Source organism: Palaemon carinicauda, chromosome 1 (assembly GCF_036898095.1).
Source record: "Palaemon carinicauda isolate YSFRI2023 chromosome 1, ASM3689809v2, whole genome shotgun sequence".
NCBI lineage: Eukaryota > Metazoa > Arthropoda > Malacostraca > Decapoda > Palaemonidae > Palaemon > Palaemon carinicauda.
The window spans coordinates 211,009,670-211,035,014 of NC_090725.1; the positions used below are offsets into that span (position 1 = coordinate 211,009,670).

Consider the following 25,345-nt stretch of genomic DNA (forward strand, 5'->3'; position numbering starts at 1 on the left):
CCTTATTTTTATACACAAACACACACACACACACACACATATATATATATATATATATATATATATATATATATATATATATATATATATATATATGTGTGTGTGTGTGTGTGTATATATATATATATATATATATATATATATGTATGATAAAATTTGGAAATATATTCTTATAAGCAATTTGATATTATCATGTTATGATAGTCATATCATCATCATCGAAAGAGAGAGAGAGAGAGAGAGAGAGAGAGAGAGAGAGAGAGAGAGAGAGAGAGAGAGGCTGTATGTTGTTTAGAATAAGACTATACATAATATTAACATATCTATAATTATAAATTAGGACCTAGTGTACCATGTCATGTACCATAACTCAAATATATAGGGAACATAATTCCAAGTGACATACCATAATCTGGCCAGCGCCGTACAATAATTTGGGTTGACCTGCATGGCAACCTACTCGAGGAGGGTGAGTGGCAGCGCAACCACCGAGATGGCAAGGCCATTCACGGGGACATTTAAAATTCCCTATGACGCAGAGAATGTAGGCTAGCGACTATTAGTGTTCCCGAGTGAGTGACGGTGTAAGGTAATGTGGCTTGGACACATTTTTTTACTCGAAGTAAAAACAAAATTGATATATTAGTGAATTTAAGTGACAATTTGAAAATATAATTGAATTTGAAAAAAAGATGTGAAGATAAAACATTAATAGAACTTTTGATGTGCCATAGTGTTGCAGTGGTTTATCAAGTGTTTTCTACCTGAAAGTGCGATGCCGTTCAAGTGTTGTGTTCCCAAATGTAAGGGAAATTATAATAATGGGCCTAAAGTTAATATTTTTAAGTTTCCTGAAAATGAAGAAGTGAGAAAAAACTGGGTTAAAAACATCCAAAGAGAAGATTTTCATCCTAGTACAAATCATCGGGTATGTTGATAGCTTGCTACCCCCCCCCCCCTCTCTCTCTCTCTCTCTCTCTCTCTCTCTCTCTGATCATATCATCATCATCTCCTCCTACGCCTATTGACACTAAGGACCTCAGTTAGATTTCGCCAGTAATCTTTATCTGGAGCTTTTAAATCAATACTTCATTTATCATCTACTTCATGTCTCATAGTACTCAACCATGTAGGCCTGTGTGCCTTGTGGAGCCCAGTTAAACGTTAGGTGACCTATCTCTCTTGGGAAGTGCAAAGAGCATACCCAATCTATCTCTATTTACCACTCCCCATGATCTCATCCACATAGGGCACTTGAGTAATCTCTTACAGTATCGTTTCTAATCCTGTTCTGTTTAAATCCCAATATTCTTCCGAGGGCTTTGTTCTCAATTTTACCAAGTCTGTTGGATATTGTTTCATTGTCATACCATGACTCATGTCCATACTGTAATACAGTTCACTAAATTGAAATATACTGTAGCCTGATTTTTATATGTAATTTCATACTATTTGATTTCCAAATTTTACTTAGTCATTTCAGATTAGTCATTGTCTGATTTGCTTTTTTCAAACTTTCATTGAACTCTAATTCTAAAAAGACAGTATTAGAGATCATAGTTTATAAATACTTAAATGACTACCTCATTAATCCTTTCTCCATCTAATGATATTTCATCTTCCATTGCATATACCATTCTCATCATCTGTCTTTCTATTTATCTTGAGCTCAACCTCCTGGGATATTTCATGCATTTTGGTAAGCAAGCATTGCAAATCATGTGGTGTTCTGCTAATAAGGATAACGTCATCAGCATGTTTTAGGTGAGCTAATTTCCTATTACCAATCCAGTCCAATCCTTTTCTACCATCCCCAGCTGTTCTACATGTTACAAAACCTTGAGGAGGATAAACAGCATAGGTGATAACACATTCCCTAGGAGTACTCCGCTTTTCACTGGAAAGTCATTTGATAGGACTCCACTAACATTAAGTTTGCTATGTTCCTGAAAAGACTTAATCAAATTTACTACATATTTAAGAGGAATTCCATAATAACACAGGACTCTCCACAAAATTGGCCGATGCACACTATCAAATGCTTCTTCATAGTCCACAAATCCCATCAAAAGTGGATATCTATATTCTATGCATTGCTGTATAACATGTCTCAAAATGAAAATGTGGTCAGCACAGCTTCTACCTTTTCTAAATCTTTCATGTTCATCTCTCACCTTTTCACTAATCTTTTTCTTTAGTTTCTCTAGAATACTGTATATTTTCATGACAACTGATGTAAGCGTGATGCCTCTATTCATTGCGATCAGTCATGTCTTTTTTTTTTCTCAACACTTCTAACTCACATTCACCAGGTTTTGCTTCTTCATGCCACCTTCTATAAAATAATCTTTTAGGTATACAGGGGGTCACTTCATTTTTGGTCAATATCGTTTCGGCAGTTATTTCATTGTAACCATGGGCTTTCCATCTCCTGAATTTTTTAATGATAGCTTCCAATTCCAAAACACTGAATTCATTTATGGACACATCAAGGTCTTCATCAGCTTCATGTATATCGGTCAAATCATTCCCTTCATATCTCCTATTCATGACCTCACTGAAGTGTTCCATCCAGTATTGCCTTATTTCATCGTCTATTGTTACTGTATAACAGATCCATCTTGCTTATTGATGGGTATAAGCTTCTTCTTTCCACCTTAGAGATTTCATTTATAGAAGCATGAGAGATTTTTACACCATAGCCACTCCCTGAATTCATAGCTTTGTCAGCCTCATCTGCTTTCCTGTCTAAATATTCTCTCCAGTTATTCCTTGCTTTTCTTTTGGCCTCACACGTAATACGGGAATACTTAGTATGCTCTACTTTGTAATTTTTATTACTTCCTCAAAAACTATCAACAATCAATTTCTGTCTTTGTGTCCTTTTTATAATATCCAACATATCATTTGGCATTCATGGATTTCTCATTGTAACTGTATGTCCCAAAACTTCACTATCAAGTGACTGATATATGTTCTTAATATCACACCATTCTTCATTAATTGCCTGCTCTTTGTCTCTAAACGTCTCTAAGACTGCGCATTGACTCTTATATTCAATTGCAAATGTTTCCCAGTGCTCATGTCCTAGAAACTTATCTGTATCGAACCTAGTTACTTTATCTACATTTCTGTTTGGCCCTTTCAGGTTTATTTTCAGTTTGGCAATGAGTAGCTGGTGATCACTACCAATGTCTGCACCTCTATAGCTTCTTACATTTCTGTCCTTCTCTCCTTATTAATGGCTAGGTGATCTATTTGATTTTTGTAATTGCCACATGATGAAGTCTATGTACAGTATATTTGTGGATGTCCTTGTGCTGGAAAATAATACTCCCAGTGACAAGATTTGCAATTTCGCCAAGACCTTCAACACTCATCACATTCTCTATACCTTGATTATTCTTTCCAACTCGAGCATTGAAGTCACCAATCCTAATTTTCATCTCTCTTTCTCTCTCTCTCTCTCTGGGATCTCATCTATTACACTCTGCAGTTCTTCATAGTACTCATCTTTCTTTCATTTAGGGGAATCATTTGTTGGTTCATAGCAAACTATAATACTCATATTGCATTGCTTTGATTCAAACTTTGCAAGTTACAATCAACTACTTATAGCTCTCCACTCAATGCCTTTTTTGCTCTTGGCATCATCATCATTCCTACCTTATCTCTTCAAAATCCATCTGTTCTTCCTATATATATATTTGGTTTAAGGTTTCTTTAACAATTCATTACAATGTGTTTCACTTAGGGCCAAGATTTCTAAACTATATTTCATAAATTCATTCTTCTCTTGCTGTAACTTCCCAATCTGATTCATGGTTCTAACATTCCAATTACCAATTTTCACTATATATATGCCTCTAATGATATATATTACGTATCATGTGATTTCAGTTTTTTAAACAATATATACACTTGAATTGCCACCTATTGTTGGTAGCTTCAAGACTATTTTTTTTAAAATCAAGTAAGACTGATGGAGAAACCGATACAACCTTAAGATTTCGGGATGAATTTTTAAAGCTTTTCAAATATGAAATGTTTTCTTTCAGTAAAATGTACAAATAAATAGGCGATCTCAGAAATTGATAATTATAATTATATATCTTATACACTACTTGTCACGTTTCCTGTATCCTATATCATTGTACTTACAGGTTTGTGAACAGCATTTCCATCCTGATGACATTGTAAGGGAAATGTCTGCTGTTGATGAAAAAACGGGAAATAGAATTACTGCAAAATTAAAGCGTCCATATCTTAAAGACAATGCTGTTCCCACCTTGTTTCAAAATACTCCTCATCATATGGTGCCATCGGAAATTCGAAGAGAGACACCAGACTGTAAAAGTGCAACAGAAGGCGCCCCAGTCAAAGCTGTGTATATTTTTGTGCCTGGCCATCCTTCTACTAGTAGTAATGAATCCTCAAACCTTCATTGGTCCAGGAAAGATACCACATGGCTAATTAGTATGTACCGCCAACAGTCTTGTTTGTGGAACGTTAAGAGTGCTGATTATAAGAACAGAAAAATGCGTCTAGCAGCACTAACAGCAATAAAAACAGAATTGCAAAAGAAGCATGGCAATATTACCATCAAGGATATAAAAAAGAAACTAGATACTCTTCGAAGTCAATACAGACGGGAAATGCGACAGTTAGAAAACTCGCGCAAGTCAGGGTCTTTGACAGACGATGTTTACAGCCCTAAATGTTGGTGCTTTGGTGACCTTTCTTTCCTTACTGATGGTGACACAATGAGGACATCTCCGTCAAACATCAATCTTGACACTTTCAAGGAAGCTGTGGTAGAACATTCTGACCATGAGGTAAGTGGTGTCTCATGATGCCAGGTATGCAATAAACCGTCTCTCTCGTGTGTGGTTTTATACATATTAGGTTATTGCAAATACAGTAAAGTTTTCTTTCCTCAACATTATGGATTTACAATGATTCATAACTACTGGGTGATGCTACACCCTTTCCTGCAAGAATTATCCCACACAAGCTTATTTTATTCTTCTCCACAGTGTTTGGCATAGTGAAACAGCTCTCCTGTCTGACTCTCAGGGAACTGCCCCACAAAGCACAAACCTTTATGTGATATTAGTTGACAACTATATATAAGCCCCGTATTTGTGGGCTACAGTCCATCTGATGGGAATGTTTGTGGCTAGATCCCTTCCTGTTGTTTTTCTGCTTCTGAGGTCATCAATCTTCATCCTCGCTGCCTTTTGTGATCTGTTATCACTGTTTGCCTATCGAACTTGCTCGATAGTGGAGACAGGCCAGTATCTAATTGTCTGGTGATGGTAGGAGAGAGTTCTGCATGTAGAGACAGAGGATTGAGATTAACTGAAAGGAATTAGGACAATAAGGAATAAGATGGTGGAAATGCAAGAGAGAAACACAGTTACAGTGAAATTCTACTAATTAAAAACTCACAACAGAAATTAATAAAAAAATAAGACAGTACAAACTAAAATTTGGATAAGGCAACATTTATGGATGCTATCAAGTGAGCAAAATTTACAATGATAGTCTTGTAAAAGGTAATTACTCAAATGAAGAAGCGAGATGAAGCACTGATGTTTTCTAAATCCTTATGTAGTAATCAATTAGTGCAAAACAATTGCAATAGTCTTCATAATTAATTGTATGAATGGAACATTACTCTTAACTATTATACAAAAGTTTTGTGCCTGTTGTTCCCTTGAATGAGAAATTGGTCAACATAATTGATAGGTGTATCCCTTCTTGTGGGTTAAAATACAGAGTGAAAACAAACCTTGGTTCAATGATGATTGTTTATGTGCTTGTTTGGAGAAACAGGAGACCTATAATCTTTGGAAAGGTAACAGATCAGATGTGACATTGAATAACTATGCTCAGCTGAGAGCTGTTGCTCCGAGAATTTTGTTTCAATTAAAAAGGAATAAAATTTAACCATAAAAGAAACCCTTTTTGGTACAACACAGGAACATAAAGTGGCGGGCTATCCTTAAATCTGCACTGTTTTGTGTAGGCAGAACAGTTCCTTCTTTTTAAATCAGATGGCTCTGTCCCTCACTTTTCAAAGGCAAAGGCAACCCCTTTGACTAATGTGTTTGACAGTAAGCATGACAAAGAGAAACTCAATGTTCCTAATTTCTGTTTTCCTGAGGTCAAATTAACTAGGCATTTCAGTCCCGAAAAACTGAAACAATTTTGATGGACTTTGATCCTTGTGGAGGGTGTAATGCATGTGCATTTTGTACAGGCTCATACATTGTCTCTCCTCTGCACTAGCAATAGGAAAACCTGTTAAACTTGTCATTGCATGTTTCATATTGTTAAAGTTTTTATGACATTGTTATCCTCAACTGTCATTTGTATATAAGCTTGCAATGCCCCATTAATGAACCAAACATGTCCAGCCTGTCTTTCTGTTAAGACTTAGTCACAGCTTGGCACATTTGTGCAGCTAATCAGAAAGGGGTCACAAATATGGCTAGCTGCGACTAAGTCGGAACAGAAAGACTGGCTGGACATGACTGGTTTATTAACAAATGATTGATGATAACAATGAAAATTTTTTTAGCGATATAAAACATGAAATGGCATACTTAAACAGGTTTTTCTATTATCAGTGTGGTAGAGAGAGAATGAGATAGAGCCGTTGCTTTACAAGGGGTAGACACAAATGGTTACTTTCCTTTGTTTTTTATAGTCTGCTGATTTCTTGGCTCTGAACTAGTTGTTTATTTTCTTCAAGAAGAGGTTGTTTTTGCACTTGTAGGTAAATGTGTTTGTTGTAGCTCTAGTTCTGCAGATTACTGCCCAATATCCATAACTTCCATACTAGCTAAATTTTTGAGCATCTTTTGACAAAACATCTAAATAGGAATGCTGAAGGTAATGATTAGTGTCCTAGTTTGCAATTTGATTTTTGCAAAGGTCTTGGACCATGTGGTGTGGTTCTTACAATTTCCAATACTGTTCAGAAATCCCTTGATTGAGGTCAGGAAGCATATGATTGGCTTTGATTTTAGTATTGCCTTTGACAATGTTAATCATGAGGCCCTTGTTTACAAACTTAAACAGTTGGGAGTAGATGGGTCTTTTATTAGCATTATTATTGAATTTGCAAGTAATAGATTGCAAAGAGTTGTTGATGGGGAGCATAGTGAGCATAGGAATGGGATAACTGCTGTTCCTCAAGGTATTGCTTTTGGCCCATTACAAATCTCCATACTAAAGCTAGAAGTAACAGTCATGAAGCATATAGTTTCTGTTGCCAATAAAGGCTGTAGAGTATTGCTCAATATCAATAATGAACATAGAATACCAATAGGACAAATTTTCCACCCATCCCCATAACAAATAAATGAGACAAAGAAGTCTGACATTGTAGTAAAATTAAGACAGTAACTGTAATACCAAGCATTAGTGTTCATTATTTTTTCGATAAGGTTGGAAGTTTTTTTTCCTGCTATGCACCACAAGACTTTTTACACTTCTTTGTATCTCCCATCCCTTTAACCCTCAAATGGAATAAAAACATCATTAGTTTGAGACCATTGTCCATATTATTGCTTTGAAGGAAGCAGGTCATTAAACATAATAAATAATATTAGCCAGTCTGTGTCCGATCTTTGAGGAACTGGGTTGTCCTAAGCCAGGAGGTGGTGAATGGGTAGGCATAAGAAATTGGCTAGTTACATAAAACATGCATTTGAGGCCATTCATTGAGGTAGTATTAGGAAGTAACCTTGAAAGCTTATGAGTGGCTGTATTTCCTATAATTACTGTGACTCAAAAAATTATATAATATATAGCATGTATGTATGACAGTTTAGGCTCCGGATTCTCCCGTAATAGGGATGTTGAGGAGAAATAACCATTCATTAAGATTCAATCATTTTGTTTTTTTGTGGCATCTGTGAATCTGTTACTTACAGTTTTTGTTCACTTTCACAGAAAGAAGTTCTAATTCTTGTTTTGAGGAAGCCTGAAAACATCAGTAACTAGAACGGGCACTTGATAAAGCATATACCTTTACCTATATCATGTTGTATATCACAAAAACAGCAATTGAATTATGCAAATTTTGACACTAGTTTCATGCAAATCAGACAAAAATTGGCTGATATGGCAAGTTTTTTGACATTTTCATAATCTTGGCCTTGACTTTTGACCCAACCACTCACAGAATCTAATCAAATTGTTCTTGGATCATGACCAATCATCCCACGAAATTTCATGAGATTCGTTCAAATAGTTTTTGAGTCATGCGAATCATAAAATGCAGACAGACATGAAAAACAAATAAATACACACACGGTTATCAAAACATAACCTTCGCAATTATGTTTAGGAAGGTAAATGTATTGGAGGGCTTTTAAATATGTCTCTAACTCTTTCCACTTGACAGTACTTCACTTTTCAGATCATAGCCATCTATTTGCCAGTAGTACAACAAGATCATAGTAATCATTTACTAGTCATGATACCCCAAATTCCCTGAACATCTGTCAGACAAGTCTTTGGACTGTCGCAATTAACACCAAAATTCACAAGCACAAGTGGAATGGTGGAAGCATGTAAAGCCAAAGTTTTTTTCGTTAAGAATTTCATTCTGGAGGAGGAACTGCATCTACCCAGGAGATAATAGCAGTTAGGTGAGTGACAAAGCAAAAGAACAATTGCTGAGTAAACCCACTTGGCCTTTCTTGTAGTATACAATGTTGAAGACTATGAGATTTAGGGATTCCTTTTCTATCGAAATGCTGACTTGTTTATGAAATTGCCTATTCATTTAAGTGTCTTCAAAATAGCTTGCTTGTTTTTGGGCTTTTGGCAGTGGAATCAACGACTGATCGGATCCTTATTTTGGCACAGGAATCTAGATTGGATGATTTTGTTAGAAATACATCATGGTGGTGTAATGGTAGCCTACATTTAGATTTTCACAACTGTGTAATCAACTCTACTTATTTTCATTTTTAATTCCCCCTTCCTGTGATTTTTTTATTTCTTTGCCAATTAAATAGGAAAAAACTTATTTAACCTACTATATGTAAAAGATGTTTATTGAAACTGTTGACGAAATTGAATTTCCTCAATAGATGACAAATTATGAGCTCTATGGTGTGGTGCTCTTGCTTTTTATGTGCATTAGTATGACTTACCAGTCCATTCTGGACTTGCATACCTTGACTAATGTTGTACATGTTATATTAGGAATTGTCTCTGTGGGTACTTCTGTCTGGCCGTCTGCTGCTCCCTTTTGTTGGATGAGAGGGGTTGTGCAGTCCTACATCAGAGCCATTGATCCCAATGATGAAATGATAGTATTCAATCTCCATACCATACAGGGTGTAGCAAAGGTTTTCATGTTAGATTTTATTTAAAGCTGTTGTTGAGTTTCGTCCAAATATTTACTCTCAATCTTTAAGGATTCATCTATATCTGCGTTTTTTTCTTTAACAATCACGTTGGTGGGTTTGGACAACCTTTTGGTAGGAAAATACATAACATTGGTAAAAACTATCAATACAATAAAGACTCGGCATTTACTCCTAAAGGGAAACGTTGTTACGTTTTAACATTTCACCTACCATCCAAAGCCATTAACACTAGAAATTCTATGACACTGATGTTGCATCAAAGCACTTTTATTGGTATTAAACGAGGAAGGGAAGAATGGTGCAGTAGATGGAAACCTTTTCCATCAAAATTTGGAAGGTAGAAGTCTGTCTTGCAACATCTATCAAAATTCTATTATGGTATTGGAGGATTTCACAATGCAATGAGATCATTGTCAGCAAGGGATCTCCAAAGTTTGATTTTTTAATTAAGTAGAAAAAGTTTTATCATTTATGACCCTCAATTAATGTATTTTTTTAATGATTCAAATCCTAAAAGTTATCAAACAATTGTTCTCTATTCTTGGGCAGTGCCATAGACTGCGTGCCATAGTCTTCCACTCTCTTGCTCGAGAGTACACTCGGGCACAATATTATGTTTCCTTATTTCATTTCCTTACTGGGGTATTTCCTTGTTGGATCCCTGGGCTTATAGCATCCTGCTTTTCCAAATAGGGTTGTAACTTGCCAGATAATATAATGATAACAATAATAATTCAATGAAATTTGGAATTATCAGTATATATCAAGACTATTAGAAAAAAAATGTTGTTGTGAGGTCGAAGATTTTTATTCTTACATTGAACCTATGTCGTTCAGCACACCATTAAGAAGCCTATCCTTTTGAAGTGTCAGTGGGAGAAACAAGTAGGTATAATGCTATAATACTATATTGAACCTATGTGGTTTGGTACCTTGTATCTGATAAGCTATTTGGTTAAACAACACTGGTTGTTTAGAGTGTTTTAAATCGTGGTATATTACAGAGTTGTCAAGACCATGGCCAAACTTTCTTGTGAATTTTATATTTGCTTTATGTCTAAAAGGTGACGGAATTGTTTTAGGATTGTTGCTATGTTGAGTACGTACTCCTGTATCTAACATGCAGGCTAAAAATATATAGGTTCTGAGGCAATGTGAAGTTATCCCCCAAGGTAATGATAGAAATATGTGAGAGGTTGAGGTGTTTGTTAATCTGGTATTAATTGTATTTTGTTAAGGATTAATGATCAAATACTTGCCTCTCTGGCTTTCTTCTACTATTGCATGATATTACTGATTTATATCCTTACGGTAAAGCTATAAGTAAGAATACATAACCTTTACCTTTATCTGTGATAAGCATTAATATTGTTAATGATATGACATTTTATCAAATTAGTAATAATTAAGTATTGTCAAAGTAATTTTATTGTTTCATCTTTTCCATTTCTAGGTCACTGGGAAGAACAAAGAAGAAGACGAGAACCAAAATTCGAAAGATATTTCATTTTCTGCTGGCAACAGGCAAATTCTACCCAATGTTTCACTAAAGAAACTTTTATTATCACCCACTAAAGGATTGATGGCTAGAGATTCAGAAGGACTGCACTGTTCAGGACCAGAGAGTGAGGGATCACTCACAGCATCGGAGAGTCAAGGATCAATTATATTTTCAGGAAAACACAAAAAGAAATCAGTGTGTGCCAATCAAGTAATGGCTTTGGTTACAGATAGTATGCACCCTCTTCAGAATGATTCACGACAAGAATGCAATTCAGATTCTACAAGATTGGAATTATTTTCAGCAACAGGAATTAAAGAAGAGCCAACAGATTTCTCGCATTTATGTTCTGATCAGGATATCCCAGTTGAAGAAAGTAATATGACAGCAACTAACGATAAATTACGAATAAAAGAAATTAAGGTGGCTAGTCAGAGAGATTCTTTACAAGAAGAATTTTTGTCAACAAACAATAATGGACCCGTGGAACTTGCTACTGTTAACAGCCAATTTTCTGGGTTAGATACTTATGGGAAAAGGAAAAGAAGAAGAAATGAGTCTTATAACGAGCCTGGGGGTCTGTTAGGAACTGGAGAAGCTTTTGTGAAAAGTTGTAAAGATCAAAAAGAGGCAAACACTTGTGATGCTTTTGGCAGATATATTGCCTTACAATTAAAACAGTTACCTATTGAAAATGCTTTAAATCTTCAAATGGTAATCCATAACCTAGTTGTTCAAGAACGCCTCAAGGTGCAACAAAAAGAGGTAAGCATGAAAAAGAGTGTTGTAAACACAAAAGCCAGTGACGATCCTACCTTTGGAATACACAATTCAGTAAAAGAAAGCTCAACTAATGATTATTATATGGACAATAGCACCAGAAAAGAAGCGACTGCGATGGTAAATAAGAAGTCAAGTGAGAGATCAAGTTCTGTAAAGAAAACTTCTAAAATTGAAGAGCATAACAAAGACAGGATTCAAGTACAAAACCCTCAGAAGAGTAGCCTAAGGGTGACAGCTGCTGTAATGAGACAACCTGATACTTTTCCGGAAGATAGCCCCGGGATGACAGCTGCTGTAAACGAACAACCTGATGAGGTCTACAATTTTGAAAATCAAAGCCTATTGAATATCACAATTGATAAACAAGAATTCGATGATGATTTTAGTTATTGGGATGCGCCATCACCCATTTCAGTCAAATCTGAAGCAGAGAGCATTTCTTCAGGGTGATTTTTTTCCTTTATGCCACATGTTAAAGGTATGCATAGAATCATTGCTCAAGAAAATCTCCCTTGAAATTTCATTGTATTTACTATGTAAATTACTGAGCATATGATGTCTTGTATCCAGTATATCTAGAATAAATATTTTTATAAAGCAGCACTTTAACTAACCTTATTCCAAATCTAAAGACTTGCTTAAAAGGGGACTTGATATTGGTTACATTTTTTTTTTAAATAATTAAATGGTAGAGACAGACCTGTAGAAAGATTTTTCATCATAGATTCAAAGTTAATTTTGCAAACTTGCTTTGCACTCTTAATACCAGTGTAGGCATAGATCTCAAAACCATAAATGTGGAATTTCTCTCTTTCCTTCCCTCCTGTTTGAAATAATTCCTATCAAATAAAGATTCAGGTCTACATGGTATTCAAGACTTGAAAACACTCAAAATGAATTTTTCACAAAACTATACATATTTTTTCCTGTTAACACCCACAATCCCAAGACTCATAAAAGATAATCAAGTAAACCACAAAGCAATAGTGCTTCACACAGTAAGTTTCGACATGAATTTTAAACCTTGTGCACTAGCTAATGGTCCACATAACAAATAGCTTTGGAAATATGATATTAGTTATGCAGCTCTACATTATTTGTCTATAGAAATAGAACTCAGTAAAGATCCCTGTGGTTTGGGGGATGAAGAGTACCACCACTGTAACCCCTGCATGTCGTAAGAGGCGACTAAAAGGGGAGAAGATGTCCTTTAACTATGGGCCATTTTCTAATAAACAAGCCAGTGCCTTGCAATTTGATTGCTTATTTAAATGCCTGGTTGTAAAAGAGAATATATTAGTTGTCCTTTGACCAAGAGATCAGCATTAGATGATGTAACGTCATGAGGGGTGATATTCAGAGGGTTTTTCTTGGGATTTACTGTAAACTAGAATGCTTAAAGGGGGAGCTGAAACTTAACAAGTGATATGCTTTTCAAATGGATGGCTTCATCAGTGTCTAGACACTAGCAATGAAGCTGAAATTTTTCTCTTTTTTGCTGCTTTGCTTTATATTAATAGCCTACTTCAAAAGCGATGCTTAGCGCTGTGGTTATTTAAATGAAGGCTAATCTGTATATGTTGACAACCAATAATTGTAACTTTTAAACCAAACGATATCTCTTAGAATCTACCTATTACATCATGTATGTTCCGCTAGAGGATGAACTATTATACTTCTTTTTTCCAGATAAGTAAAAGGTTATATTTTTAGTGAATAAATTAATTTCCAGGTGTCAAAACTTGTAAGTAGCCTAATCAGAAAATGAAGAGCTTCTCATCAGAAATCCTATTGAAAGGAAAAAATGGGGAAGGTTCTCGAGCGAATATATTAAAGTTTGATATAGACGAGAAATTATACAAAAGGTTTCCTATTATGATTATGTAAAGGAGAACCCTCAGATGAATACAGGAGAAGAATGCAATACAGAAAGAGGAATTGTTTCTCGCCTGTGCTATAAATAGTCATAAGGAATCCAAAGAGAAAAGAAATCTCTCGAGTAGAGCGAGTGCGGAGGAAGGGAAAGACGCTTTTGAGGCGTTGAAAGTTGTCAGTGAAATTTCCCTAATATAAGTGCATAGGTCCTATTACATTGACTGCAAAGTCTTGACAAGCTCTCTCTCTCTCTCTCTCTCTCTCTCTCTCTCTCTCTCTCTCTCTCTCTCTCTCTCTCTCGAATAAGTAGAAGGTACCGGTTAAAAAGAAAGAGAATATCTAACATAAGTGTGGCTGAGGGGAGGGCTAGAGCGTTCTCTTTTACAAAAATCGTCTTTCTCAAGTCGTACAGCACAGTATGTGTGACCTTTGCTTTAGGCTGCTGGAAGACGAGATTTGAACAATCCATTATAAGGATTATCCCTCCAAGGTTATTCCAGCAGCCTCTTGCTAAAGTTTACTAAGGAAAAGGAACTAATTGAGAAAGTGAAAATATGGTACAGGTTATACTCTGGCGTCATATTTTATGCAAACGTCAATAATGGCACTTAATAATGTGTTATATTAATGAATTATGTAAACACTACTCCAGGCACCTAAGATCCCACTGACTCGCGTCCTTTCCTTAAATGCAACCTGCTTTAACAGCCAAATCTTTGTGATTATGAAACCCTAGTTTAAAAAGCCGGATGCTACAAGCCTAAGGGTTCCAACAAGGAAAGTGCCTTCTTGCGAAAATTGCGAAAAGAAATTGGGTAACGAATACAGTATATAGGAAATTATAAAAATAGTAAAACTAAATATTTTAAGATGAGTAACAACGTTAAAAAAGTTTAAACGAGACTTTAGTCAACCTGTTCAACATGAAAGCATTTACAAGCTTGAACTGAGAAGTTTCACAGATTCAACCACCAAATTAGAAAGCTCATTTCTCAACGTAGTCACAGCTGGAATAAAATTTCTAGAATATTGTATAGTATTTAATCTTACGGAGAAGAGGACATAGTTTACACATCAAGTATTGAGGTTTGTAGTGAACATTTTCACTAAATAAGAGTGATACCGTAAAAGTTTCAACCCTAATAATCCAACTAAACCCATTCATTGAAAATAACCTATTTGAAATTTACATGAAATCTGGTGCAGATTATGTAAGCCCATTAAGTATCACAGACGTTACTTATGTTCCAAATAATGAAAGCAAGTTAAAGAACAGTTTTTACACAAGATACTGTGAGTGCAAAATAAGAATATTGTAACAATTTGGAGTGTATTTACTTCAATGAATGAGCGAAAAGAATTATTCACATGAGGCTCAAATATCCAGTTAGTGATTTAACTGCTAAAACCATTGGCAGCAATTTCAATATGACATTAGAATTACCCTTAAGGGTGTACAACATATTTACGGCCAACTACTTGACTCTTGTAAAGGCAATTGCAACCCAATTTCTTCTGTGGAGATCATCATTTCTCCAGTGAAGGTTTTTACCTTAGGACAAAGGTGGGGAACCTGCAACTTTATTCTTTTTGCTTTTAAATTAATGCTGTTTTTGTTTGTATTACATTAGTGTTGAGAAATTGCTTTGATGACTTCCTTCAGAGTTTAGGTTTCAATTTTATTTACCCTCCTTCACCTTTCATCTTTCATCGGAAATGATTGACACATCCATAGTCTAGGATCTTTGTCTAAAGACCAAGGCCAAAACCCTATGAGAACAGGCCAGAGCACTAAACTTCCATTGCGCAAACGTGAGGTCTGATGTGGTGTGAGGTAACTTCTATAGGAGAAACATAGGGTTCACTCAATTTGTAATGGACTGTGTGGGTCTAACAGATATTGGGGGAACATCACTGGAAGCCTCTATTTTCCGTTTATTAGTGGGAAACAAAAGGAAACATTTTTAAATTCCTGTGCATGTGGCCTTTAAAGAGACTGGTAATGAGATACAGAAAACTGATGGAAAGAGTGAGAGTTGTTCCTAACAAAGACATCACTACAGCATGTTATTAGTCATTGTCATAGTGTCCTAGGATAACTTTAAAAAGGGGTTGAAAATTGTTAGCCTCTAAGGGTTGCTTGAAAGTAAGTAAGAGGTACTCAGTAGGAGTACTGTGTATGGCTCTCAGTTGTCAATGCTCAGAGCAAAAAGCATGACTATGAGGAATGTTCTTAGGCCAAGGATAAAGTCAAAAGATTTTATTTCTTATACTTTGCTTGCAGTGTACAACAGGCAGGACCCAAATCAGGCCCCACATTGGACTAGAAATATGGGTTGTAGTGGGGGAAAAGCATTTATAGCAGCAAGTCTTAGTAAATAGAAAAGACTGATAGGAAATGGAAGAATTATAAGGAGCCATAAATATAAGAATTAATTTCTGCTCGTAGGAAGAGGAGATTTTGGCGTAAAGGTGAAGGACTGTGGGAATGAGATCGAGTCAGAGGTGTATTGAAGTGCAAAGGTGTAGTGGCTCTCTTCAGGAACAAGGCTGAGACTGGAAAAGAGGTTGGAGGTGCCAAAGCACACTCCTCTGAAGACTGTGATGGTCCAAGTCACTATGCTGATCCTTCTTTCACAGCTGTGTTCCAACTTCTCCCTATTGGTGTTGTTTAGTCAGAGGCCCTGCCCACCTGTGCCTGCAATGCAGTGATTGGTGGGTTGACCTGTTATATTCTCTTGGCCTTGGTCTATATCAGGCATGAGTAACAGTCTGTTCGTCAACTGGGGACCACATTTTACTATATCTAATTGAGTGAAGGCTGCGTGATAATACACAGCTTGCCCATTATACTGTATACTTTATTTTGTAATTCTTTCCTGTTTTATTTATCTTAATATGAAAGTTTACATAAAACTGACATCTCCTTCGTTATTTCTAGATGATAATATTGATGATCACTGGTATAGATAAAATAATCCAAAATATTAAAAAAAAAAAAGAAAATTCTTTTGCCCATGCCTGGTCTAGAGACTAGACTCTAGCCCATGGGTTCCCAGATCTGGGTTCGGAACCTCTAGTGGGGTCAGGATGGTCATTATTTGGGGTCCCAAACAGGTCATGGGGTTGCTAAGGTACCGCCAGGGAATGGGTGTACAAAACATCCAAGCTGGAAGCTCTGCCACTGAGGAACTGCTTTAGCACCTCCACCCCCAGCATCTACTATACTGGGGGATCACTTTATTGTGATATTCCCTCAGCCGCAGCAGCAGCAGTTGTCTCCATCAGACTACAGAGAAAATTAGAGACTTAACAACCACGCCTCCGCCCTGCAAACTGAGCTAGTGGCGATTGCCAAAGCCCTAGAACACTTGGCTAGTCTACCTGGAGGTGATACAACAATCCACACTGATTCGAGAAGAGCCATGGCTCTCAGCAACAAACAACCCACTGAAAATATCTACTTAATCAGGCAGATCATCCTGAATTGGATTCCAGGTCACACTGGAATCACTAGCAATGATGAGGCCAAGTACCTGGCCAAGTCAGCCCTTATGTGCCAGACATTCAGTATCACACTTCAACCTTCACTGAAAATCATCAATAAGCAAATGACAGCCTTTTGCAACATGCAAAAAACAAGAAAAGTAAGGCGAGCCTTCCATGAAGTCTCCAGATTAGTCAAATGGTACATTGAAAGAACTAACCTAATCCCACACACTCTTGCAAGAAATTCTTCCCGCCAAGTTGCAGACTGTGACTGGGGTATCTGTGCATTTGGCAAATCATCACCTGTGCAACACTACCTGTTGCATTGTACAGAAACAAGCATACTAAGACAGGATTTCAACTCATTCCTGTAACTGTGACCGCAATCGCAAAACACATTATTGCTAGTGTTGATGCATTCTCAGCCTTTCTCCTGCAGCTACACTCCCCTCAGATAACGTGATTACCAACACCAATTTGAAACCAAAGTAGGTAGTAGGATGGCCAGGGCACCAGCCACCTGTTGAGATACTACCGCTAGAGAGTTATGCGGTCCTTTGACTGGCCAGACAGTGCTGCATTGGATCCTTCTCTCTAGTTACAGTTCACTTTCCCTTTGCCTACACATACACCGAATAGTCTGGCCTATTCTTTACAGATTCTCCTCTGTCCTCATTCACCTGACAACACTGAGATTACCATACAATTCTTCTTCACCCAAGGACTACTGCACTGTAATTGTCCAGTGGCTACTTTCCTCTTTGTAAGGGTAGAAGATACTCTTTAGCTATGGTAAGCAGCTCTTCTAGGAGAAGGACACTCCAAAATCAAACCATTGTTCTCTAGTATTAGGTAATGCCATAGCCTCTGTACCATGGTCTTCCACTGTCTTGGGTTAGAGTTCTCTTGGTTGAGGGTACACTTGGGCACACTATTACATCTTGTTTCTCTTCCTCTTGTTTTGTTAAAGTTTTCATAGTTTATATAGGAAATATTTATTTAAATGTCGTTCTTAAAATATATTACTTTTCCTTGTTTCCTTTCCTCACTGGGTTGTTTTCCCTGTTGGGGCCCCTGGGCTTATAGCATCTTGCTTTTCCAACTAGGGTTGTAGCTTAGCAAGTAATAATTCATTGGTGTCTGTGAGTGAGGACGTGTTGAAGAAGTGCTCTGTTAAAATATAACAACAATAGTGGCAAGTGAAAAGTGAAAATCGTTAAATTAATAATTTTCAACATTATTAAGTTATATGAATTGGAATCAAAGTAATTGGAATACTGAATAGTGCAAAATTACAAATTGATAGTTGATTACAACTGGGACACAGATAAGAGTTACCAATTATGGTTTTCCCGACTCATTTGGACTTAAACATGGTGTAAACTACAAAAATGTTAGGAGCCATTAAGATAATTAGATAGAAACCTCATGAAAAGACTGAAACTGGAAAATCAGTTGAAGAAGAAACAAATGAATTTTTACATATAATGAAGAGTACATCAGTATATGATAGTGACAATATGGGGGAAGGTGCTTGTGAAAGAAATGATAAATCAGAGAATGGATCGTTGGACACCGTGGAATCTGATGACACTGAATTGTGAGGGCACTGCAAGACTGTCGCTGCCGATGATGCAATTTGTTGTGATAGATGTCAAAAATGGTATCATTTTGAAAATGCATGTTCTGGATTAATAGAAAATTTATCACAAACCCACATAAGACTATTGTGTAATAAACATATTTCTTACAAGTGTAGGAATTGCACTGATAAGATCAATGAGAATGCAGCAAACATACAAAGAAAATTATTGGATGAAGTCGAAATGCCCCATCATTTGGTTCAGGTCTTGATGAATAAAATGGAAGAAATGAAGGATAGCATGACGGAAATGAGAAATAAAGTGCAAGAAACAAGAGATGAGATGCAAGAATTAAGAAATGAAATGAAAGAATTGAAAAATGAAAAGAAAAGGAATGAAGATGACATAGATAGGAAGCATAAAACTGGTACATATGCTGAAAAGTTGAAATCAAAGAAAACGTTGATTGTAAAATCAACTGATAAGGTTTCAGCAGTTAATAATAAGAAAACAATTTTGACCAATATAAAAGCCCAAGTTGAAAGTCCTGGTGAAACAGAAGATGGCCACCTGATAAACAGAACCTGGAGCAGGCAAAATCAGAATTGGAACAAGGTAATGTAAACAAGATCACTGTTGCTGAAAAAGGAAAGCTTAAACCGAAGATAAAACTTACTAATGTACCAGAAGATGATGACGATATTATTCAAAGTCTGAAGCTTAAGAATCAGTGGCTAAAAAGACACATTGTAGAAAATGATGATCTGACTATCATGATGCAAGAGAATTCAAGAATGGATAAAAACACTATATTAGAAAATGTACACCTAAGATACGTAAAGCAATCTATAAAAATGGAGACAAATTTAGTACCACATATAGAATATGTAATTTTTGTGACCATTACATGCCCTACTAGTGTTACAAATGCCAGGAATTTGGGCATAATGCAGCAAATTGCAAGAATAAACAGTCGTACCCCAAGTGCGCAGGAGAACATAAAGCGGGTCATTGCAGTATTGTTGAAGTTAAATGCATAAATTGTGTAAGAAAGAACTATGATGACACAAAACATAAATCCTATGATAGAGTAAACTGCGAAGTTTATAAACAAGAAATAACAAGAGCCAGAAACAATACTGACCATGGCTTCGATTAAGAAAATATCATGTCTACTAATAAATATACAATCCATTAGCAATAAAACTCATATCATTAAGGAAGTCGTAAGTAATCAAGATGTGGATATTTGCTTATTAACTGAAACTTGGTTGAGTGGGAATGTGAGTGACATCGAAAATAAATGAAATGACACCTAAATCTTATAACTTTTATCATGAACCATGAGAAGACAAAAGAGGTGGTGGCATTGGAATCTTAATTAAGAAATTATATAAAGTTACAGTAAGAAATCATCTCATAGCTAATTCATTTGAATATATGAACATTAAAATTTTATTTAGAAATGTAAATCTACAAATAGTTATACTCTATAGATCACCGAGCAAAAGCAAAAGAATGTTTCTAGATGAATTTAATAACTTACTAGTTACATTGAACGACAATGGTAATATAGTTATATGTGGAGATTTCAGCCTACATCTTGATAACAGAATAGACCCATATGTCAATGAATTTAGAGAATTGATTGAGAACCACGACCTTGAAAACATAGTGTCTGAACCAACAGCTCAGTCTAATCATATACTAGATCTAGTTATAGTAAATAAAAACAACATCATACTAAATATGGAGATTGAACCTGACTGCTCTATATCCCCAATGCAGTCTTTTGAAACAGATGTTAGAAAAAATAATGCAATACAGAAGGAAATCACATACAGAATTAAGACCAACTTTGATCCAAAAGAGTTCATTGAACAAAGCCTAGAGGATATAAAAGGGATAACACCAGTCTGTAACTGTGAAGAGAAGCACACCCTAGTAGAGAGACAATCCTGTGTGAACTGCAATACTGATAGAAGTAAAATAATACTTGCAACTAATTATAACAATAGGTGCCCGGAAAAAAACAAAATAAAAATCACAATTAAAGAAAAATCGAATTGGTTTGATAATGAATTACATGAAGAAAAAAAAGAAAAAGAAAAATGGAGGATAAATGGAAAAGAAATAAAAATAATGAAATATGGCAACATTACAAATCAGCTAGAAATCGCTACTAAAATTACCTTTTCTTAGTTAAAAAAAAGGCCTATTATAAAAATGTGTGCAATAAAAATGACCGACAGAAAATACATAAGAGCCTAAAGAAACTATTAGGTCTAAAGACATAACTAATGATCCTAAATGCCTAGCAAATGATTTTATTGATTATTTTGAAGAAAAACTAATCAAATATGCTCCAGTTTTCGCAACATCGGCACAACAGAACGAAGGAATACATCAGCAACAGGTGTAAGTAAGCTAAGGGTATTCAAAGAGTTAAGTCAGAGTGATTATATGAGAATACTAAAGTAAAAAACCTACTGCGGAAATTACCCATTTCCAATTGACGATGTAAAAGATGCAGAAAATTTCACTAGACTACAAGAGACCTACCGAAACATGGTAAATATGAGTCTAACACAGGCAGTTTTTCCTGATTGTGAGAAAATTGCATGTATCAAGCCTGTCTATAAAGGAAAAGGTGATATAGACAATTTAAGTTCATATAGGCCAATATCAAATCTGTCATATTTTTCGAAAATTATTGAAACTGCTGTACACGAACAAACTTGGTAACATCTGAAACAATCTAATGCCATACCTGATGATCAAGCTGCATACAGAGAAAATTACTCCACAGAAACAACAGTGTTAGCGATTAAAAATGACAACAGAAGTTATAACAAATGGCAAGTGTTGCATTCTTGTGATGCTTGATCTAAATGCAGCATTTGATACTGTAGAACATACATATCTGATGGAAGACCTTAAAGCTGTGGGCATCATAGAACGAGCATATGACTGGTTTGTGAGTTATCTTGAAAACCGCAAAGTTAAAGTAGTTATATCAAATGTTGAATCTGAGTAAAGAAAACTAACCAAAGGGATGCCTCAAGGCAGTGTACTAGGTCCTCTCCTGCTTGAAATTTACACGATTGAGTTTAAAATATACGCTGATGATACACAATTCTGTTTCCCAATAGCATCAGTTGATGAAGCTAAAAGAAAGATACATGAAATAATGAATGACATTAAGGCTTGGATGTTAACGAAAAAGCTCAAGCTCAATGAAGATAAAAGTGAATGTATTATTTTTGGAAATGAAAAAGATATAAAAAGAATCGAATCCTTCCAAAGAATTGAAATAGGTCAATCGATCATTGACCTAAAGAAATCCGTTAGAAATCTTGGAGTAATCATGGATGATAGACTGACAATGAATGAACATATAAATAATATGGTAAGAAATTGTAACTATCATATTAGAAACATAGCATTTATTAGTAAATACTTAAATGAAAAATCTATAGCCATACTCATTAATCACCACATATTTTCAAGAATTGATTACTGCAACTGACTATTCTATGGCTTACCAAATTATCAGCTGAAGAAAATCCAGAGAGAACAAAACAAAGCCACTAGATTAATAAAAGGATTACACAATAAGGATAGAATTACCCCTGCACTAATTAAATTACACTGGCTGCCAGTAAAGGCGAGAATCGAATACATTCTACTCTTACTAACGTTTAAGATACTGAACCAAAATATCTAAAAGAATGCCTGAAAAAACTAGAACTAGAAACAAATATTACCATAAGACACATGAGTGACAAACATAGACTATCTGAACCAAGTACAAATAGTAAATTTGGTAAAAGGGCTTTTAGCTACTGTGCGCATAGACATTATAATAAACTGCCAACTGAAATGAAGGACTTAAAGGGAGCAATTGAATTTAAGAAGAAACTAAAGACATTACTTTTTACAAGATCATATGATTTGGAAGATGCTACAATCAAATAATTGTATAAGTTATAATGAAAATGTTTCGTCAGATGATTGATATGGACCCGCCCGAGAAGCAGTTCAGTGGACATCAGTGGAGGGTTGGATTTAAACCCAAAACAAGTAAGCAAGTAATAATAATAATAATAATAATAATAATAATAATAATAATAATAACCCAACCTTGTAATTCTCTGCTTAACCTCTTCCTTGCTTGCTTTCAGATTGCCAGTCTACATAGACTGAACACGGGCTCTTGCGTTGGCAGCCCGTCGTGCTTAACCTCATTTTAGCTCTCCTCTCACTTACAATTCTCTTCTCTTATTTATAGAAGTTTAGGACTTTTTCCCAACTAAACATTAAATCTGATAAGCACATACACGTCTCATTGACTATAATACATAATCAAAATTTTATTTTTTGTTCTAGTATTTTCAGGTACAGGCATCTTTATTCCACCCTTTCTCTACCACGTATACCAGCTAACCAGATTATCCCTTTTCAGCTCTCCTACTCATGCTGAAACTTTATACTATTGCTCATCCTAAAAACTTAAGTGTAAACTACTTAGGAAGTTTTTTACTCCTTCTATACCAATATCTCAAACTAAATATTTCCTAATTCCTTCCCGAGCCCTTCTAATCATCGGGACTTACTGCTGTACCTCTTTCCCTGCACCTGAACGATGGGAATCAGTGGGTTCTTTTGGGGTGGATGCCTTCCTCCCCACCATCACCTTTCTTTTCATTTGACCTAAAGAGGCTGGGGCACCTCTAAAAATAAGGGGAAAAAAAAAGAAAGCTGAATTGACAAGTAAAAGTTGCTGATTATCCTTGTCCCACATCCCAAACCACCAAGGACAAATAAAAGTCGCAGATTATCCCTTATCCTAAATCACCTAAAAACCTAAAAAATCTAGCCAAACACCTACGGGCTACAAGTGTGCAAGAGCCCCTGCCTGGCCTCAGGCAATCTGCAACAGCAACAACAATGAGGAACTGCTTCCTTGCATTTCACTTGAAACTACAATAAGAGGTGAGGATATCTTTAATGTTATGAATAAGTTCTTCATTGAAAACTATCTGGATTGGAATAAAGTAACAGAATGTAGTATGGATGGTAACCCATCAATGATGTTGCAAGAATATTAGAGTGAGTGGAATTCTATAAAAAAAAAAAATCCTCACATTAAAATAAACTAGTGTATTATCCATCGCCAGAGTCTGGCTTCAGAAGACATGTCTCTAAACTTCTCTGATGTGATGCAGGTAGTCATATCCACTGTCCATTATGTGAAGGCTAGGGATCTGAATTCTCACATGTTCAAACAGTTCTGCATCACTGAAAATTCTAATATCTTCATGGTCTAGAGTCAAGACCATGAGACTCCGGAAGGCATGTAAATTTAATATTCGTTAATCCTGAAGACTAAAGTATGACCAAAAATGACACATTTTTCAGTACTATATATAGCATTTATAAAATGGCAATTTCCAATGAACCCAGTATGAGCTGGCCACCAAACCTCAATCATTTCTATCGATTTATGGTCCTTCAGTGTACCAACCTGCTGGCGGAATACGAAAAGTAAAAATGTAACATTGAAGACAAATTGAAATGCTCATATTTAGGTTTGGGCCACAAGAGCTGGAAGAAAAGAAATAGTTCCTTTTTAAAAAGAGGAAACTTGTGTGAGAAAATTCCAAGAGCAGACGAGAATATTTTTAGAAGGGTTGCTATTACTTCAGAGATGAACTTTTCTATAATATTCTGTCATCAAAACTTGTCTTGAGATTTTGGAAGTGTTCTTGTTTATGATGCAATGGAGTTGTGATTCTGTTCTTTGTTTATATTCCAATTCACACCAGATCATTTGTATCGCATTGTCCCTTTACAGAAAAGTTCCTAAAAGGCTGCAAATATTTAAAATCGTGGATATGCTTGAAGGAAAGAGTACTACAGACTATAGATAATGAGAGCATAGGATAAAGCGGGAGCAATCCAAGTCTAGTCATGCTACAGTTGAGAAAATACAGATAACCCACATAAACCCAGAACAGTTACAAAGCCATGCCTAGGGAATTGGTCGATTTCAAAATCGCGACTGGGAGAAGGAGATTGTAGGAAGATGGACGTACAGGAGAGGAGCCTGATAACTTGTTTAATGGTAGTGGCAGTCTGGCAGATTCAGTGAGGGTTCCAGAGGATGGTATAAATGGTAGGTTGGCGAGTAAAATATAAGCGCGTGATTGCCTTGAAAGGTTAAATAAAATTGTTTATATAGAGAAGAGTTATAAAGGTGCATCTACTCATATTTTATCTTAAAATTGAATATTTATGTTAGTTGTTAAGGGTTTATCGGAGAAGTAATGTTATGCCGTGTATATAAACATAAACCAATCATATTTAATCTTACTGTTGAATAACGTAAGCAATTATTTTATTCCCAAAATAAAATATGGCTAAGTTAAAGATTTTTTGAAACGCTGTGAAACAAATCTGATGATGGATGGCGACTTTTTTTTTACTCCAGATATTACGATGTCGCTGACTTCTTAAAAGTATCAAATCAATTTTTCCAATATTATTTTGACTGGCTTTCCATCAATGTTTGTGTGCCAGAAAGATTTGACGAGAAAAACATAAATTACAAAACTACATGTAAGAAAAACAACTATGACTATAATGCTTTTACAGCTAGCATAGCAAAACAAATCCAGTGACAAAGCGAAATTACAGCACAAGAGCTATGTCAAATT

General features: G+C 35.7%; 1 protein-coding gene across 3 annotated transcripts; it reads left to right on the forward strand.

Annotated features, from left to right (window-relative positions):
* The first annotated feature begins 477 nt into the window (after positions 1-477).
* LOC137653805 (uncharacterized) lies at positions 478-12,147 on the forward strand. Of its 3 annotated transcripts, none has more exons than XM_068387465.1 (3): positions 478-572; positions 4,164-4,835; positions 10,849-12,147. In XM_068387465.1, the coding sequence occupies exons 2-3, from the start codon at positions 4,206-4,208 to the stop codon at positions 12,127-12,129; spliced, it is 1,911 nt and encodes a 636-aa protein (XP_068243566.1). In that variant the 5' UTR covers positions 478-572; positions 4,164-4,205; the 3' UTR covers positions 12,130-12,147. The 3 variants fall into 3 exon arrangements, with proteins under 3 accessions (XP_068243566.1, XP_068243565.1, XP_068243563.1); XM_068387464.1 differs by having other exon boundaries at positions 479-589; XM_068387462.1 differs by having other exon boundaries at positions 486-928.
* Positions 12,148-25,345: the final 13,198 nt, after the last annotated feature.

Coding starts and splice junctions, on each gene's coding strand:
- LOC137653805 (XM_068387462.1), top strand. CDS start 776: ATGCCGTTCAAGTGTTGTGTTCCCAAATGTAAGGGAAATTATAATAAT. Junction 929..4,163: donor ATCCTAGTACAAATCATCGG/GTATGTTGATAG, acceptor TTGTACTTACAG/GTTTGTGAACAGCATTTCCA. Junction 4,836..10,848: donor TAGAACATTCTGACCATGAG/GTAAGTGGTGTC, acceptor TTCCATTTCTAG/GTCACTGGGAAGAACAAAGA.